The sequence below is a fragment of the Numenius arquata genome, chromosome 11, assembly GCF_964106895.1.
Source record: "Numenius arquata chromosome 11, bNumArq3.hap1.1, whole genome shotgun sequence".
NCBI classification, from domain to species: Eukaryota; Metazoa; Chordata; class Aves; order Charadriiformes; family Scolopacidae; genus Numenius; species Numenius arquata.
The window spans coordinates 16,239,426-16,259,694 of NC_133586.1; the positions used below are offsets into that span (position 1 = coordinate 16,239,426).

At 39.0% G+C, this 20,269-nt stretch overlaps 1 protein-coding gene across 1 annotated transcript; it reads left to right on the forward strand.

The window, feature by feature from the left end:
- Positions 1–725: 725 nt before the first annotated feature.
- Positions 726–18,158, forward strand: FAM81A (family with sequence similarity 81 member A). Its single transcript, XM_074156428.1, has 9 exons — positions 726–920; positions 4,721–4,788; positions 6,013–6,286; positions 7,066–7,184; positions 13,912–14,041; positions 15,279–15,385; positions 16,509–16,644; positions 17,024–17,219; positions 17,636–18,158. The coding sequence occupies exons 2-9, from the start codon at positions 4,742–4,744 to the stop codon at positions 17,773–17,775; spliced, it is 1,149 nt and encodes a 382-aa protein (XP_074012529.1). The 5' UTR covers positions 726–920; positions 4,721–4,741; the 3' UTR covers positions 17,776–18,158.
- The last annotated feature ends 2,111 nt before the right edge of the window (positions 18,159–20,269 follow it).

The following is a 20,269-nucleotide window of genomic DNA, read 5'->3' on the forward strand; positions in this document are numbered from 1 at the left end:
GCCTTCACATCTGCCAGATACCCAGTCCTGCAACTATTTTGCCTATACAACAGTATGGGATGTTGTATATATTTTAACCAAAGTCAGAGACATTCTGCTATTTCAGAGTGAGCTGATGCAGTAAGTTTGTCTCCGATTTCACTTACCCTTTGTTTACCCAAGGTGGTTTTACCGAAGTCCAAAGAATGACAGAAGCAGGAAACAAAAGCGACTGCAGACACACCCTCTGTGGACTTTGTTCTTCCAGTCATACTTTCTCTTAGCTCATACGCCTCTGCTGTGCAAACAGACAGATCATCTTTTCCACGATACATGATGTTTTACTGAAGCTACACGTTAGCTCTTGTCTGAAAATATAACCCAGAAACCTTACAAATAAAACTATTATTTGTTATTGATTTTAAGAGTCTTGCATTCCGCCAGGATTTGTTATCTGCTCTGGGGAAGCCCATGCTTTGAGTCACGGCTCGCAGCCCTTCGGCACCACCAGAAATCCCGAGCAGCTGCTGTTTGGCCACCGCTGAACTTTCTGCCCGGACCCCGCGGTTTGCCGGGGCGGGTCCGTCCGTTCACGCCCCACCCCCCCGCAATACCTGCGGGGCGCGGGGATTAACGGGGATGGGGGGGGGAATATCCCCGCCCCCCGCCCCGCGCGTTGCCATGGTGACGGCGTCCTGGCAACCGCTCCCGCTCCCGCAGCCCGGCCTGCGGCCGCCCCGCTCCGCGCAGCCGGAGGGCCGCCGCGCCGCCAACCGACCCGCCGACCGACCCACCGACGGACGGACGGGAGTCCCGGCCGCGGAAAGGCGGTCCCGGCGTCCGGCAAGCGGCTGCTGTGGCGGCGGCAGCGCGCTAAGAGCGGGCGCAGCCGGGATGCGGGGGAGAGAGGGGCAGCCCTGTCCTGCCCGCAGCCAGCACTGGTGAGTCTGTCCCAGCGCTGTCGCTCCGTGTTGCATGGCCATCGAGCGGTGTCTGCGCTGTCCTGTCCTGTCAGCTGTCGCACATCCGTGTCTCCATAGCCATCGCCGCGTGTGCCACTGGCCCTTCCACTGAGGAGCGCTGCGGGCCCCTCGGGGACGGCCTGCGCAGCAGAGCTGTGGGCCAGCTCGGGGCACCCACACAGCACGGCACCGGCACAGATCCCAAACCCTGCAGAGCTGCACAACCCAGCACCTGAGCTATCAGACCTATTCCTCAAGAGAACCCTTGGCCTGTGCTCTGAGCCATGCCAGCACGGTCACCCCTCTCCCACAGCCGCCTGTTCCCCATGGTCACCCCTCTCCCACGGTCACTTCTCCCCCACCTCTCTCCCTGCACTCCATGTTCATCTATGTTCACAAAATGTCACAGCAGTGCAGAGGGGGTTTGCAAGGGTTTATTTTGCGTGATTCACTGACACAGTCGGGTTTTGACCGATGTTTATGCCGAGTTGCGACACAGGGACTTTCTCACTTACTCCAAAATGTTGCCCCGAAGTGCTTCAGAGTCACACCGGGATCCTGCGGCTCCCGGGGCGGTGCTGTCACACACTCCTTGTATAGCAACCAAAGCGGTTTCTATTTTAAGAAGAAAAGAGTGATTAAAGTGTTTGCCTAGGCAGGTATTTCAGTCTGCTTTGATTCCCGTGTGACTTGTGGCAAGTCACATACCCCCCACCAGTACCCTCCCCCGTGCTTCGCTTCCCTACGTAAGGAAAATAATATTTTCGGGGATAATAATGCTTTCCTAACCCACAGGCATATTGTGAGAATGAATGCGAAAAACACTCTGAGGTGCACAGACATTAGAGCAAGTATTAGGCATAGGTTATAATGGAAGATGGAGAACTGAACACTACAGATGTGATTATCCTTCAGAACGGGAAAAATGGAGAACCTGCAGAAAATAAACCTGCAAGGCAGTCTGCTGAAGTGGGGAAGGGATGCCTCAGTACAAAGAGCAAGGAGTGAACTTTGCATCACTAAAAGTGTTTCTTCAGCATGTTCCATGTATGATTTTTTTTCAAGTTTTTACATATCTGATGTCAGTGACTTAAAGAAACGATAAAGAAGTACTCCACATTTGTATGGAAAAGCTGCCTTATGTATGAAGTGAGCTGTTATTTTTGGCAATCAGGCATACCATTTGCAACTGGGAAAAATCTTTATCTCATCCGTGTGACAAGTATATTTGTAATATTCAGTAAGTTAAATCAACCAACCAAATTTTACTGCATTAATATATCATGATTTAAATGGCTATAGCAGCATCAAGCAGAAGACAACATCATTTTTTAAAAAAATAATTAAGCATCCAAAGCCAGTATTTCAACCAGTATCTAAGTTGATCCCTGATTACTGCCATTAAAATTAGAGCTATGTAAAATTACATTCCTCTGAATCTAGGCATCAGAACATCTTATTTTTTCTTTTCTTTCATATATATTTGTCTAAATTGGTCCTACGCACACTCATAGAGAGGGCAATTGTCATTAGCTCTTCATCTATCTGTTACTGTTTGCTGCAAATACCTCCAAACTGCAGAAAAGTTTTGTACAACTGCTGAACAAGACCTTAACGCGTCCTTTCTGGATGTTGGATCAGGTCAAGAAATCTGATAATTGATGATGAGATACTTCCCTGCGTACTGAGTGATGTGCTTAAGGAAGCAATAACAAATGAATGAGAAGTCCATCTGTGTAACTTTTGTTTCATGCGCTCAGTTTCTCCAGATGTGCATTTAGCTGCATGGCTAATGGCAGTCTGGCAGAAAAAGTAAACACTTCAAGCAATCCTATGCTTACTCTGCTACAAACATTTTTTTCAATCAATAATAAATGGATACTGAAAGCCGTAAGATTAAAAGACTGGAGTCGAGGGTTTTTCTGGTTGGCTGGTTTTTATCAGGTATATGTCACTAAGAAACTGCTAAATGTACAGATTTTATTATTTGTTCTTCATTTTTCTAGGTAGCATCCAGCGCTTTGCTGCTGTGACACACATAGCTCTTCTTAAATCAGTGGGATATTCCTGTGTTTATAGTTAAATTGCGTTTAAATGCTTCACTGCATCAAGATCATTAAAATGTGTTATGGCCCAGAGGACTAAGCGTAAATGAGCTCAGACCTACTGAGAACCAGGTGCCCGGTTACTGTATAACCGTGTGGCACAGCCAGGAGGGACACCCCGCAGAGTGACGGCATTGTCTAAAAAAAAAAAAAAAAAAAGCAACTGGGAAACTACAAGTGTGAGGAACAGGTTGCAGGACTGGACGTTCAGTATCTGCACAGGATTTTTGAATGCAAAGTCATCATAATGATACCCAGCTCTTATAGCATGCTTTTTACTTACAGTCATGTAATAACTTAAACAAAGAGGTAGGTATCATTATCTCTGTCTTCCATATAGTGAGACTGAGTAATTAGGCATGGAAATAACTTGCCCAAAGTCATCAGGACCAGAGATTGAGCAAAGAATTAAAATCAGACCTTCTGAATTCCACTCTAGTGTCATTGCTGCTCAGCAACCCAGCTTCTCTTAAACTACTTTTTTTTTTTCTAATTTGTAGTTTCTGAAGCACTGCGCTATAAATAGAACACACACACTGTGACAATGTTTGCTCTCTGCTTTTAGGCAGTGCTTTCATACCTTTCTAAAGCACAAACATGCTTTGCATTTTCAGATCTCAGAGGACAGTCCTATCACCTCTTTACAATCGATATTTGACTATTTTGTTTCAATAACCCTATTTTTCTCTTTCTGTTTGTACAGCATATTGCACTGCATTTCATCAGCAATTGCAAAATTCTTTTCATACATCAGCCTATAGTTTTCAGCGAGGATTTTGTGTTCCTGAGGAATTCAGACTCAGGCCATGCTCATTCTCTTTATAGTTAAAAATGCTTATTTGTTTCATATAGGGTGGAATAGTTCGATTTGATCGAGGCTACCATCTTGTTCATTAATTTAGTTTCTGTCAGCGGACAAAGCTATTGAGCCAGGTACTGATTTCACTTATAGTAAAATATCTAAAATGTCTTTCTGAAGCTATGTAACAGAGCTTCCCTGCTGCAACGTCTGTCACAGTCTGTCTGGCTATGTCTAAAAATTAAGAGGAGAATCTATATTCTTACCAGAGAAGAATTTACTTACAACATAAAGTGTGGTCATGTAGACTTGAAAACAAATTAATAGAAGACTCAGTTTTGCTAAACTATGCTGATGTCTAACACATTTTATCTAGGTTTCTGACTGCCACTGCTTTTACCCGAAAAACATCTTACCCTGAATAATCTGCTGTCATGAAATATTTTTATTTCATTCTCTAGCCTATACTTTCTTAAGCTTTACGATGATCCTGTAGATCTTACTTTTCTGTTCATTGATTGATGATGTCTGAGACCAGGAGGCAGACTGGGGACAAGAAGTTTGTTTGCCTCTGTCCTGCCAAACCAGTTTTGTGGATCAACAGCAGATTTCAGTTTCAAGGCTGCCAACCTTGCCTTTTTCCAAGAGTATCATTTTCACTATGAAAAGCTTTTTAGCAGCTTTTAGTTTTCATTATTTTGTTCTTTTGTATTGATTTTTATTTGCATTTATTCCATAAGCAATACTTGAACTCCAAGATTAGTTATCAGCATAATCTTAAACTTTACTTAAAGGTTCTCATAAAGCAGAAGCATTAAGTCATTTCAGTGCCAGATATAAACTATTAAATAATTCAATGTGTACTTTCTCAACAGACATAAATTATTGACCAGAAAATGGCCCAGCGAAGCCCAATCTTCCCAACTCTTGCCCCTTCTGAAAGGTACAGTTTGGAATGTAAAAATAAAATCTTCATATTGCAGAGTATTATGTGTCTCTCAATTCCCTATATATAGTAATGCTATGACTTTGGACTTTGGCATTAGGTTGCAAAGCAAAGTGAAACACTGCAGACTCATTCAAATCATAGCCTAAATCATTTCCTTACTCAGTTTTACTTAACCCTTTCCCAAAGAAATTAAATAGCTTAAACTGTAACTGAATAGAAATCCAAGAATACTACAGCCAGTCTTCTGATAGCATGGAGTAAGTGTAAAAACTCAGAGCCAGAAGTGACCTATGTTGGAGTCATGTATCTCTATCAATATCATCATGGTGAAAGTAAACTGTTAATTTGGCTCGTTACCAGGAAATGACATGGAGAACACACAGTAAATAAGAGTTCTGAGAAAAAGATCTCCTCTTTCAAAGTGGGGTTGAACTTGTATCTTCCACTTACGCTTCTGAAAATTTTCTTTATTCTTTACAAAATATAGAGGCAAGAAAGATTGTGTGCATTAGCAGCCTAAGTTTTTTTACTTTGAGCACCCATGAGCTCCACTGCTTTCCACGGAAGCTATGCAGTGCAGAGCTCTCTTGAAAAATCTAGACAATTATTCAAGGAACCCAAATGTTCTAGGAGGAAAATTTGACTTCTAAGACTATGAGAAGCTTGTCATAATTTTGATCTCTTCTTGGTTTCTACACCTACATATGCTCCTGTCCAGTTCATGGGCGGCAAGCTTCTGTACGGTATTACAAGAGAGCTGTAGAGACTGAAAAAAATAATGGACACAAGCTACTCCTTTTTAATCTTGGTCTGTTTCCATTTAATTTGCAATATCTACCTTCTACAGTTACTGCTTTGATTAAGCCTGAAAACTGTAGAGACAAATAGAATTACTTTTGAAACTCAATAAAAGGGTTTTGAACTTGGATTCTTAACCAAATTATAGTTCTGAATTGTAACGACTTTTCTAATGCTAATGTCCTTTTCTTAAGATCCTATGCTTTTGTAAGCTTCCTTAAAGAGCAGGAAAAAGAGCCCGACCTGCCTTTGTACAAGATATGTGCAGTAGCCAACTCAGCACCTACTTATTTGTAGCAGTGGGCTCTCTCTCTGCGAGTACTTTGGTGCTTCTCTCCAGTATCACTACTAAGATAGTGGAAAGACATTGCAGAGTTTTGTGTGAGAACTTAACAATATCTGGATATTCTTCTTCACTAGACGGGTTCGAAACATAGCACTGCACAGCCAGGCGCTGACAGCGGTCCCGTTGGCATCTGCAAGCCTGGTGGATCAGCTGGAAGACAGAATCCTAAGCCATGAGAAAACAACGGCGGCTCTTGTGGAACACGCTTTTCGCATTAAGGAGGACATTGTTTCCACTCTGCACAGAATGCAGAACAAAGGGGGGGGCGACCGGTTGGCTAGGCAACTCTTGGAAGAACATATCCGAAACATAACGGCAATAGTGAGGCAGCTTAATCGGGACATTGAGGTATGTTAAGAATTTTTCACAGGACTAATGCCATCTCAGCTACTCATTCCTTCTAATTTAATAAGAAAGTTTACCACAGGATAAGTAAAGGTCAGACAAGGTCTGAAGATCCTGTAAGCTTATAAATTGTTTTAATAACTTGAAAAACTGTTTGTGAATTACAAAATTCTTTCAGTGGCTATGAAAATAGCACAGGATATTAGCATATAAACACAGAAACCTTTGTGGTACTAATAAGCTTGCTTTCAAAGGCTGCAATGGAAAACCTTGAAAAAATGAATTAATGCGACACTAATACCCAGCTCGACTGCAGTCCAAAGGCTGTGCTGTATAAACACCAGGAAATGCCTTAGCTCTATAATAAACTTTCCTTCACTTCCGACTTACTGACGACACCGAGTAGCCAAACCCAACTGCTCATTTTTGTGACCTAATCATATGCAGATATGTGACTTCATGCCTGACCTCTGCTGCAATGAGCAACAGGGGTGTGGTGGGGAAAATGAAAGGGTAAAAATTAATATTTAAGTCTCCATTCCATTGTCAGGTTATATTTCATACATATTATGGTATTTATGTGCAGATTGGACACTAACAATAAGAAATAATAAACTACCTAAAAGGTATCTGGTTTAGTACAATACAAGACAAAGCTTTTAATGAAGTCATAATAAAACAGTATCTGATGTTACTGAAAGACTGAAAAATAATGAGTGACATTTTAAGTGTACGTTAAATGTGACATACTGAGTTTATATTTGCATATGAATGTTTTGTAGATGCTGCAGGAACAGATACGTGTCAGAGACAATCTCAGCTATGGAACAAATTCTACCCTGAAGAGTCTGGAAATGCGGCAGCTTTCTGGGTTAGGAGATCTTCGGGGAAGAGTTGCAAGGTAAAAGTCAACACGGAAGTATATTTTGGGGACCAGCTAATGTTGTTTCAAACTTGAAGTGTGAATGTTAATGATAATGGGCTGAATTCCACTTTGGCAAGATTCCCAGGATAATTTTGCTTAGTGAAAATGAGTAATAATCCTTTGCATTCCAGTACTACAAATTAAACTTAACAGTATCACCCTTAATTCCTGAAATTCCTGAAATTAGTTTTCAACAAATAACCTCAAATTCCTTAGGAATTTGGATTTGGTTCAGCTTTAAAAAGTACTATGGTTAGACTGATCTATCTTTGAAACAAATTAATTAGTGCAATATAATGGCAACACGGAACAATCTGCACTTGTAAAGAACAGCATAGCTGCACATTTTTGCATATATTTTAGAAATAAAAATCTGTGCATTCAGTTATTGGTTAGCCATATTAAAAACTACACAGGCTACCTGATGTAAGGAACAGAAAACCATAAAATAATAGAGGTTTTACAGGCTGCTTGAAACTCCAGGTTACAATTGTGCAACTACACAGACTCCAGGTTGCGCCATCAATGACATGTTTATAAACCCCAGAACCACAACATCTGCTTAAGTGTCTGTGAAGTTGAACACAGAAGACAGAGGATATGTACATCTGTAGAAAAAGGACCTAATATGGCCTAAACCAGCTTGGCTAATAACTTTGCTGGAATTATGCTTGTCCCAAATTTGACCCACTGTCTATATTTTACAGAAAATTTTTCATTTTTTGTATTTCAACTGATTTAGTGATAATCTTCAACAGCCTACAAAAATAATCAGGGAGAGATTGTCCTTGAACTACAGTTTTCTCATAAATTATTTGATCGTTTGAAGTTTCCACTGTAACTTTCATAGCCCATTTCGTAAAGAATACTTTAGAGAGGTTTTACATACTCTTTTTTTTTTTGTTATGCACTATCCTTTAGTAAACAGGAATGAACTAGACAAGTTTGTTTTGTCAAATCAGAAAACAGATTGAAATATGTAGAAAGGGAGAGATATCTATCTCACTGAGAAATCCATGACAAATTTACATTCTTGGATCTTCCTGCTCCTTTATATAAAAAGTCCACTTTGAGATCATACTACATCCTGAGAGAGGTCCGTATTTGGAGCAACACAGTTACTGACACCCTGTGAAGCAAAATACAGCCCTTTTGCTTCCAAGAACAGAACCGAAGTGAATGAAGCATGAGCTTCACAAGGGGGCCCTTGCTTGGCCGAGGGCTTGGTACAGGGATCAGTGGTGGACTCTGTCAGGACTTCGTCCATTATTTACTTAGGGCAACGCCCTTATACAGGCCGGGGTTGCAATTTATCTGATAATTGCATGAGATCATACCAATCTGCCTTATGTCAGGCTGTCCAATGAATGTTGGATATTTGTATTCATTACCGTAAGAGAATCAGTTTATTGTCTTTTAACTGTTACCTTCTATTCAGCATTATGCTCTCTACATAAACATTTACCCTGAACAAGGAAGAAAATAAGCTTCCCTTTATCAGAAATCAAGTTAAAGCAGTGTTCCATGGGAGAAAGCTATCTGCCTTAATTTACGTACATATTCTACTTTGAAAATGAGTGTTCCTGTGAATAATGATTATGGTAATATCCGGAGAGTGTGGTCAAGATGGCAGCTTGTTGTGCTGTTGGCACTATACAGATACTTACCAGAAACTTCCCCTGGGATTAACACTTTCTGATCACTCTAGCCAATATTCCTTATATAAAATAAGCTGAACTCACCTAATGTAATTTTACTTTTACATCTAGTCCTGTTAGCTTTCAGATGAGTTCAAAGAGGGAAACCTTAGCAACACGGCCAAGTTCCTGTGGGTTACCAGTTTACTGTACGTCAGCTCTCAGCCACAGTCAGGGCACTATGTACGGCTCAGGCTCTAGTGACAGTAGGCGAATTTAACTCCAAGCACATCACGTTTGCTCTAGGCTAGAAGTGTGCAGATGGACAATCAGTGTGAAATAGTTTATTATATATACCGCGTGATAGGAAATCACCTAAGTCTGAGCCTTTTGGTCCTGTAGAAATTTCAGTGTCAGTCTCAGGATTCTGGCCAAATTTCAGTTCCATTATTTACATGCATTACATGACATCCTATTCGACTTCAATATCGGAGAGAGGGACATTTATTTCCTAACACCAACTGTTCTGTAACATGTCAATATATCATCGAACGACTGTCTCATTATTTCTTGAGGGTTGCTGCTTTTAATGGCAAGAACAGGGATCCCTACATGCACATACAGCTCCAGACCCATGCCACCCACAGGAGCAAGGTTCAGACACACCTCACAGTTGAGCTCACCTGTATCACAAAATCAACTAAAATCCCTAGCAGGAGAAGACTGACTACACATCACAGCTCATGTCTCTGGGCCATTTCTCACTAAGCATAATTTATTGACGAATTTGTAAAGCATCAATGCGTTGTTCACCATGAACGATGCTGTACATTTTCCTAAGACTCAGCATTATTATTAACTCTAAGTAAATTATTACCTCTATTAAATTCAGTGACACATTCAACTAGATACATGCTGATAGATCCATTACTCCAGCCTCCTGTCCCTGATGTTGGCAATTTGATTTATCAGAACAAACACAGATTTATCAAATCTATTTCTCATGATACAAGATCATAAAACTCATGAGTAGTGCCTTATCATTTGTTACAGAATAACTTGTGCACTATGATCATTTATCTGGAAAGTTTAAATACAGCAGCCTGGTCAGAACCATAGCAGTAGCTGTCTCTAGAAGCTTCCTGGTAGCTGAAACATCCAGAGAAATGGCAACTATGCATGTTCAAACTGGGCCTACTTTGCATATATAGATGATTTTTATATACATTATAGATCTGATTCATTTCAGACACTCTGGACTCATTACATGTAGGCAGATTTTCCTACACTGCACAGAAGATGAGTTGGATGCATTTGGGATGCACCGCATTTATGAAGTTCCCAAGTACAGTAAACCTGCTGCCCTGTGGCTACTTGCCGTTCAGGAGAGGCACACAGGGAGACTGCCCTGGGCTACCTCATCTAGGCTACACAGAATCTACCAGCTCTGATCTTCTTGCCCGGTGCAGGCCCTGGACGTGTCAGGGCAACAAAGCTGGTGAGGGGTCTGGAGAATAAGTCTTACGAAGAGAGGCTGAGGGAGCTGGGGTTGTTCAGTCTGGGGAAGAGGAGACTGAGGGGAGACCTTATCGCTCTCTACAACTACCTGAAAGGAGGCTGTAGAGAGGCGGGGGTCGGTCTCTTCTCCCAAGTTACAGATGATAGGACAAGGGGCAATGGCTTCAAGTTACGCCAGGGGAGGTTCAGGTTAGATATTAGGAAATATTTCTTTACTGAAAGGGTTGTCAGACATTGGAATGGGCTGCCCAGGAAAGTGGTTGAGGCACCATCCCTGGAGGTATTCAAGAGAGGAGTTGACATGGTGCTCAGGGATATGGATTAGTGTTGGGTGGTGTTTTGTGTGTGTTTTTTTGTTTGTTTTTTTTTGTTGGGTTTGGTGGTTAGTGGGTTTTTTGTGTTTTTTTTTTTTTGTTGTTGTTTGTTTAATCGGTTGGACTAGATGATCTTAAAAGGTCCCTTCCAACCTAGGTGATTCTGTGATTCTGTGTCAACTTGCTTTTCACTACTTGTTCTTCAGCTACTTGTTTTTCACTGAAACACTGGTATTTTAACTGAAATATCTCCTGTTATAATAGAACAGGAACATTAAAAATCTGTATGTACCATCAGAGCATATTTATCTAGCAACCTGTTGCAGAGTAGTGGTGTAGTTCTCAGCTTTATCTAGTCCTTGGCGATACTGAATAAAGAAAACATTGTGTTTTGATTTCTTAGAGATCAAAGAAAACAAAAATATTCTTCAGTGTGCCAGAAAAATAACTACTGCTTTTGCTTACTATGAGTTGGAAGGCAGTTGTCTGATAATTTCACCATTTATATTAAACATTACTGGTTTCTAAAGTTATACTGTATTCTGAATCTGAGAATAATACTTGGCACTATGAAACCTCTCCATTAATTCTTCATTTACTAATTTTAGGTAAGTACACAGAACTTTTGGAAAATGTCCTCCAAAACCAAACAGTAGTAAAAGGAACACATATTAGTGCATCTTTGCTGCAACTTTCAACAGCGCATGCATGCAACTGTACATAAAACCTGCACTGGGTTGTTCGCATGGCTAGCTTCAGCATTTCAGAAGGGAATTATTTATTATGCCTTTCTTCATACAAAATGGTTCTATATAGAGCTCTTATATTTTTAAACTAGTATTCTTCCTAGAAATCTTAATCTATACCTCATTTCTTTCCTTGTGCTTTTAAGATGACCAAACCTCAGAAGTTGTTTAACGTCTGTCTTTATACCCAGAGCTCACTGGCTTCGTTTATATAGACGGTCCAATTAAATTACCCAGGAACTTAAATCCAATGTTCAGAAACATTTAGTTCTATTTTTAAGAAGAATTCTATTGTCATTTTAACATGAATCTATAAAGAAGTATCAAAGCAGATCTTTCAGAGGTATGGGAAATTCAGTGGGTTCCTTCCCCCCGCCTTTTCTTTTTTAAACAGGGAAAAACTCCAAACTATAATGTGGCCTTTTGTTTAGATTACTCATTTTCTTCTGAGCCATCATGCAGTAGAAACCTGAATCCAAAGTATTAGAAAGCTCATGGTTTTCCATGTGTTCATCTTATTATTACCTCCTTCCCCCTCATTTGAAAGCTAGTGGAAGCACGGACTAGAGTTACTTAATTGTTGTAAGTTTTTAACTCAAAATGCGTACTCACATGACTAATATCAAAATCTGATTCTGTGTCTATAGCACACTAATGGTTTTTTCCGGGTCAAAACTAATCAGTGTGCAATATATATAGCAAAGAGACTTCTATTTGACCACTTCAATATATGGAATATTGTTTTGTTAAAAAAAACATAGGAGGATAAACATTCCATAACTACAGACAGTGGAATTTAAACTTTATTCTGACTTTGTTTAAAAAAGTGCCAATGTGAGTATCCCTGTAGAAAAATGAAATAATCTGATTAATACATACCAGGCTGACCCTGAATTAACATAGTCAGAATTGTAATGTTTCAGCTACCGTGCAACTACATGACCTCTCTGATCACGTAACTGCATTCCACAGAGAGATACGCCGTGATTAAACCCAAAACACTTGCTTTAAAAACCATTACAAATGCCTGCTGTTTACATTTGCTACAGTAGTTTCAAAGCTGCTAGTTTTTATATTTTCTGTTGTGCCTCAGAGAAACAAAACTAAGCATTTTTTTGAGTCCCTAGGCTTTTGGTGATGAGTAGCAAGAGGATTTCATTCCTCTGATTTATCCTAACAACATGAAGAGATTTGGCTTTTCTCATTTTTCTATAGAAAGTGCTCGATTGTAAGACATACAAGTACGGTTCACTGCTATATAAACCTTAGCTGGTCTTCCTACAGATACTACTAATTGGTCTCATAAGGTTGAACTGGTAAACTATAAATTAATTTCTCCAAGTTTTATAATTTTGTGTTATTTTGCATTACTGATTATTTTCATATTGAAATTGTACTGTAACACTAAGCAGATGCTCTGTCATTTTAGCTGTTACTTTCCCTTCATGTTTAATGATAATGGTAGTTACTGTAACCGAGGTGATGAAAATGCATGTTGAAATGAAAGCCTTCAAACTGAGATGTGACTAAAAAGAGGTTAAAACGTGTCATTGGTTTAGGTAGTGATTTCACATGCCTTAGCTTGTTCCATTTTACTGCCTTTTTCTCCCTCAAATTCTAACTGCTGCCTGTTCTCTGTCAGTTTCATAGATCAAATTTGGTAACGTTGTCGATTACATATTTCCCTTAGCAAAAAAATATACATGACTCATACTTCAGAGGTCTTACTCCTGAAATTACAGCACTTACAATAAGGACATTAACTGAGCTGTGAAAATGTATTACTGGAGGTGAAACCCACCTGATGAAAGTATTTTTGAAATGTGGTAGAAAATGCACCTATTCTATAGCACGTTTATCCTGAAAATGTTACAGCATCAAGAAACGTTCTAATGCGAAGAAAAGAAACAATAATTATGTTCCAGAACTGCATTTCATAGTCTTTTGAGAGACAAAATTGCCATTGCTTTCAATGACAGTTTTACCTAAACAAAGACTAGTAACTGTAAAATTTGCCCCACATTGTTTACTACATGTATTAATTGTATACTACTATTTCACAAATAAAAATAAGAATGTAAGACTCAGAGGAACACAGCTACAATAATGGAAAAGTAGTCCTCAATTATTTAGGCTTCTAATCACATAGGTGAAATCACGCAAACCTTAACAGATGTCTTTTGGAGTATGACAAAAATACGAGGTATTGAAATTCTGCATCTTTGCATTTCTAATGTGATTTCCCTGACTGATAACAACACAGTCTACACATATTATGTCAGTACCATGAAAACAGGAATGTAGTCCTATTTGGGAGCAGTTTGCTAAATTCTATGAGATATATCACCATTCTTACAGTCTCATAAGACATTGTTTTGCTAGACAGCCACCAATTTCACAGAAATGCTGAGTCTAAAATGGATACTTTAGAAAGCTTGGACTTTATATTCTATTCAGCTGTTGCTTTGGTATTTATTTATTCAAACAGATGCGATGCTGGGTTAGCCCGACTGTCTGCAGAGCATAAAATTACATATGAAAGACTTCAGAGCCTAAGTAAAGACCAACACACATCCAAGCTGATCTTAGAATCCAAAATCAAAGAAGCAGAAATACAGGTATGGTATTTGGACCAAAGCGCTCCATGTATTGGTAACAGTTACATTCTAATTCACACAGGCTCCATTACTGTTAATTGTTATCCTGAGAGGTCACAGATTCACAAATGGAGAGGTGTATCTGCTTACAGTCCTCATTAGATTAAATATTGGTACCCTGCTGCAGTACTGCACTGGTCTAACTGAAAAAAGTCCTTAATTTGCTGCCTTTAGCATGCTGTGTAGAGGAGCTAGTACTTAAAGGCACCTGAAAGGACTCCAGGAATGAATAAAAGTCAGTGATTACTGGCCTGAATGGCTTCTTGAGGTTGGAATGTGAACATGACATGGACGCTCTACAGAACTAGCACAACCATGCAAGCATCAGTGTCTCTCCCCGAGTGTTTTGGCCTTCCCAGCATGACTTTATATGTATTTGAACAGAATTTTTGAAGGTCTGCAAAACAAAACTGGTTTTGGGTTCTGAATTCATTAATCTGTCTGTCAGGTTTCTCTTCTATTGGGTATGAGAATGGAAGAGAGCACTAGATACAAGCAGAGACTTATGACATTAAGGAAAAGGATTCTTCATACTTTCATCTCAAGGCCTTTCCATTTTCTTGGGCAACAACAGTATTTTACTTCTTCATTTTGCAGTAGGTAAATGGTTAAAATCCACTTTACCCTTCTCAGAAGACTCAGTACAGTATATTAGGGTGCCAGCATGCGAGGAGCATATTATCATGAATCTTGTAAAACTGAACAGTATGTTTTGTAAAACAGAGATGATTGTTTTGGTGAGAAAAATTTTCTGTTAGTAATGACCTATCCCCAGTTAAATCCAGTACTTTTATCCCTTCAGTAATCATTATACATGAAGTGATAAAGAATATCACTCAGTATTGGTAGAGTGCTTTGCTATTTGTTTACTCTGCTTATGTGGCAACACAGGAATGTATGGATTGTGTAAATTCAGCTGTCTTGGGGCGGGGGGGGGGGCAGGCAGATGCTTTCAAGGCAAAACTGTTCAAATTATTTATGGCTGAAAAATTACAGTTTTCACAATGTCAATACTTTCGTCTTGCGAGATTGCGAGAGATATTTTTCATGATAAAGTAAAATGGGCAAATTCAATAATTTTTGAAATGTCAGCAAAAATGGACCTTCTTTAAGATCTTCTCTTCTGTTATGAAAACATCCCAAATGAGACTGTGATGAAATGCTGTTGAGAAATAGTAAATTCTGAATTTTATTTCAGATTTCTCATCTTCTGAGCAGAGTAGAGCAATCAATAATGCAACAAGAAGCAAAGCTGAAGATTGCCTACAAAGAGAGCAACCAACAGCTCCATCTTCTGGATACAAAGTGAGTGCCAGGGAAACCCTGCTGCTGCCATGGAAGACAGGGCCTCAATTTTCCAAGTTTGACTGTTGTAATCTTCAGGTCTACAAAGTCATGAACGTGTTTAAATACAAATGTGCCTGCCATAGGTATTAGAAAGGCATGACTGTCTGTCAAGTGGGACTCACTTTCAACAAGAATTCTGCCCCTAATGTGGTTAGATAATTTTGAAAAGCCCTTCAAGTCCCTAGCTAAGTATTCAGGCAGAACTTGTGTTAAAGAACACAACTAAGGATTTTTGTAAAGTGGCCTGGTGCCTTTTTGCAAGAACTGCATGAAGCAACAAATGCTGGAGGTGGCTGTCAAAAGCAGCGCAAAAAGTTCAACTCAAGCAACCAGGAAGTGAGGCACAGCATTCACAAAGTGTTATTGCTTTAAATTGGCTTCAAATATGAATATATAAGTCCAATATCTAAATTATTAAGATAAGCTACTGTGCTCCTACTAGACACCACATGGGGATATATTCAATGGAGATATTAACTCCTCCCCAGGCATTTCACTCAGCGGCAGTCCTGCCTTAAGCCACCCACATCTGTACTCCTTATTGCTATCCTCACGCAAGCCCATCGGTTACATCAGTGAAACTGATTGCAAACCAGATGAAAGAACAGATCCAGATTTCAAATATTCACTGTAAAAACACTGCCCAAAGAAACAGTTTCACTGGCATAATTGGTTGGTGTAAACTTGAGGTGGGTATAGGCTTTTATGTACCACTAAAATAAACGGGTACCAAATCTTTGCTCAGATTCAAAGCCTATGGACACAAAGACCATAATCTGAATGGATGGCCATATTCTGTTCTCAGTGCTGCAAAGAATTTGCACCTACTATGCCTCAAAATGTCATGCTGTGTTTCGTATAATTAACTCATGTTTTGTTGTGCTCTTTCATCTTTATTTTCTAAAACAATGTTACCTTATCCAGTTCAGTAGCCTTAAAGTTCAAAGATTCACCTTATTATCGTGTCAAGAATGTATTAAATTGTCATTAATTTTTTTATGAACATGTTCATAAAAAAGTCACTGTTGATTGATGAAAAATTCTGCTCTTTTGTATCTGCTAATTTCTATTATGCTCTTAGATTAAAAAATGCTATTGAGGAACTGAGCAGCCAGATTTTGTCTGCACGTAGCTGGTTGGAACAGGAACATGAAAGGATCGAAAAAGAGCTTGTGCAAAAAATTGACCAACTCTCATTGACTTTTAAGGAAAACACTGTAAGTTTCACTAAAAGGTCCTAACAACACTTCTCAGGAAGTATTCAAAAGCATTACTAATAACCAAGGTGATATAATTGAGATATTATTTCAGTGCGATTTTCAGACTTCCTCAATATTTGTATAACTTTTCTCTGATGACAAGTATAACATCCCCACAGCCTGAGAATCTTCAAATAAACATGATCACTTCTAAATAGATCAGTCGTTTAGCCTACAGTAATCAAGTCAGTTTAAACCATTTAATTTAAAAGTTATAATTTCTTATACTTCTGAATTTAACATAAGATTATTAATCAATATGTAGTGCATGTTTGGGAAAGACCACTGTAATTTCATATGCACAGTAAATCATTACAATTCTTTTTCCTGGCTCTAGGAAATGAGTGAAAGGGCTATAGAGATGAAATTCAACCAAATGGCAGAGAAAACTGACAAAATAGAAGAAATACAGAAGATAACCATGGAAGCACATGAAGCAAAAGAGACTGAAGAAAAGATAAATATTCGCATTGGAAAACTTCAAAATGAGATAAATGAAGATATAAAAGAAATGAAAGCTGAAGTTAATGCCGGTAGGACCATAGTTATCAAGTTCTTTATTCTGAATTGTGGTAACAACGATCAACCTATAATAATGTGCAAAATGCCTTTGCTTGTATCAAAACAGTTTAAAGATTTTGGCCAGATTTAATGGCTGTACCTGTGGCATTAGAAAGGATTTTCGCTAAGTGTGAAGTTCACAGCAACAAGAGGTGACATCTTATTAGCTTGGAAGTGCTCTCCCCAGAGCACACATAGGCACAGCTTGGCTGCAATCAGGGGCAGTTTTTGCCATCAGCACACAACGACAGACCTATTTGTCTCCAGAACTTTTGCCGCCTTCCTAGTGTAGAGCAGAGCATAACGATAGGAAGCACATTCTGATAGTAATTATGCTTTTTACTCTTGCTTTTGATTATGAACTAATTTAATTTTCACCTGCAATCAGGGTTTGCAGCTATCTATGAGAGCATTGGGTCTCTACGGCAAGTTCTAGAAGCGAAAATGAAGCTGGACAGAGAAGAACTACAGAAGCAGATCCACCAAATGAAGCAGGAGGTTCCAACGTGGGGCGAGGCTGGACCGTGACTACAACATTTGGCCTGAGAGATTAATGTTTACCTGGCTAAATAGGCAGACTATAATCTTGTTCCAGTCTGTAATCCAAATTAAATGCATGTACCAAATGACATGCTGCTGTTGCACAGGCCCGTATGCTTGCTCAAAGCGGTACATGCAAGCTCTTCGCAGACCAGCTGACACCAAGCTTTTACGGGCCGAGGTGCTGATTTGCCACTGCACTACTCCAGTTGCTCTCAGGAGATTAAGCACCACGTAAAACTGGAGTAATATATTGGTGAAGCTGGCACCCAATTTGCTAAAGGCATTGCAGTGCTCCCTGGTTTCACACACTTGATCAGGCAGGTATATGCTTATATATATATAGAAGCACCTGCACACACACCCCTTTTAAAAAAAAAAACCAAACCAAAACAAAAAACCCAAAAAACAACCCACACACAAACAAGGTCGCACCATTTGTTTAGTATCAGTTTGGCAAGGTTCTACACCGTGATACAAATTACTTAATTGAAGTCAATGGACATTTTTACAGTGACTTTCTCTACTACTAACTTCCTGGGGAGACAGAATTGGTACTAGACAGACCAATTTTCAAAACCTAGATACCATCAGAACATCTTTGTTTAGTTTTGCAAATATCCTCCGTGTGTGTGTAAACTAAGTAGTGTTATGTAGTTGTAGACTAAGATGATTCATGAACAACGTAAGAAACTAAAATCATGTGGTCTTAAGTATTGTGACCTTTTTAAATTAATAACCAAGTGGAGCTGAGACAAGGTAAAAAGATGTATATAGAGTATTTTATAACTGGGCATGTGTTCCTGTGACTCGTTTCATTATATTTGTAAAAACTTTCAAAGGTTTGAAAACAAAAGAGAAGGTGATAACCTAACATAGTCTGGAGAATTTATTGTAAAATAAAATGCAGTTTATAATCTGCTTCGAAATTCTTATAGAGTAAAACAACTGACTTCAAATTTAAGTAGATTTTAATAAATTAGTAGATTCAAATTGCTAATTGCATTCACAGTATTTCCAAATAATGGTGCTTATTTCCATTCCCAGAACAGATTACATAATGAAAATCAGCACCCATATGGCATATTAATCTAGATAGGAAAATATATATATGTTGATTTTGTATCTTCATTTATAGCTTGATACTGCTCCTCATGTTTGTAAATCCTGCAAGATTAAGCATTTATGAAGAATAAAAGACTTAATCCAGTATCCTATTAATTTATACTATTAACAGTAATTCATATACAAAAATACTATTTTATACAATCATTACTGTTACTTTAAATAAATTAATAGGATGTCTCTACACTGTCTTTAACGGACCTTTCTTCTGGCAAAACCATGTTCCTATTTGGAAAATCATCATGTCCATGAAAGAAGGTTTGGCCCACAGAGTCACCATATTAAAAAAAAAAAAAAAAATTAGCTCCAAAAACTTAAACTCATTAACTTCAGTAGGACAGCATAGTGTATAAAAATCATAAAAATGCATACATCTTTACAGGATTAGCACCTAAGTTTATGTTCACTTCCAGACAGTTGAAAGTAATTTAATGTATCAAAGATACGTAAAGTTTTTGCAACTCTGGCATCCAATGCTCTCTGATAACAAAACTGCCTCTGTTACTCCCGTTTTGTATCATCCATGTGCTGTGAAATATAAGTACAACGGCAGCTAAGGGGAAATCCCAGTTCAGTAAATGGGACAACGAAATACTTGCGGATATCTCCTAAGAATTGTCTTAGAAATTCATTCTTTCTTCATGTCCGTATTCTTACCTATTCTTCAATATTTAGCCATGTGCAGTGGAAAAGCAATGACTGGTGTTTTATATAAAAAAAAAGAAAAGAAAGAAACAAAAAGAGACAGAGCAAAAATCTAGCATTTCTTTTATTTCTGTAACTGGAAAACTGAGAGAATCTGGTATGATATGAAGAGCATACAAGGAATCTGAGAAACAATTTATATAGGACTTTAATAAAATGTTTCTCTGGTAAAAATCTTGTATGATTCATCCAGATATAAAAAACTACATAAAAACCCTACCCAACTTTACTTTTGCTGTTTTGAAAATATTTTTTGCTAACTCTCAGCTAAAGCAAATCACTGAAAGCCCCAATATTGAAATGCGAGCTACTGCCAAGCAGCACCTTCAAGCTATATCCAGTGCTGTGTGGAAGGAGGCACAGGTTACGGGATTTATATGCAGAAACAGGGAGCTAGTCCTAGACGGACACACACGAGTGCAGCCTTCCCACCCAGTGCTCTAACTGGGCAGTTGTGGAAGAAGTCACATAGTCCAGACCAAGAGGGTTCTGCAGAGAAACTGAGGAAAAGCCAGAATGGAAAGACGTAATATGAAGAAAGACTGAAAAATCTGGAGAAGTAAAAGAGGAAAAGAGTAAGTCAGAAAAGTGGAGCAATGGAACAGTAGCTGCAGGGGCAGAGGCACGGAAGAGTAGCTACCTGCTGATGAAG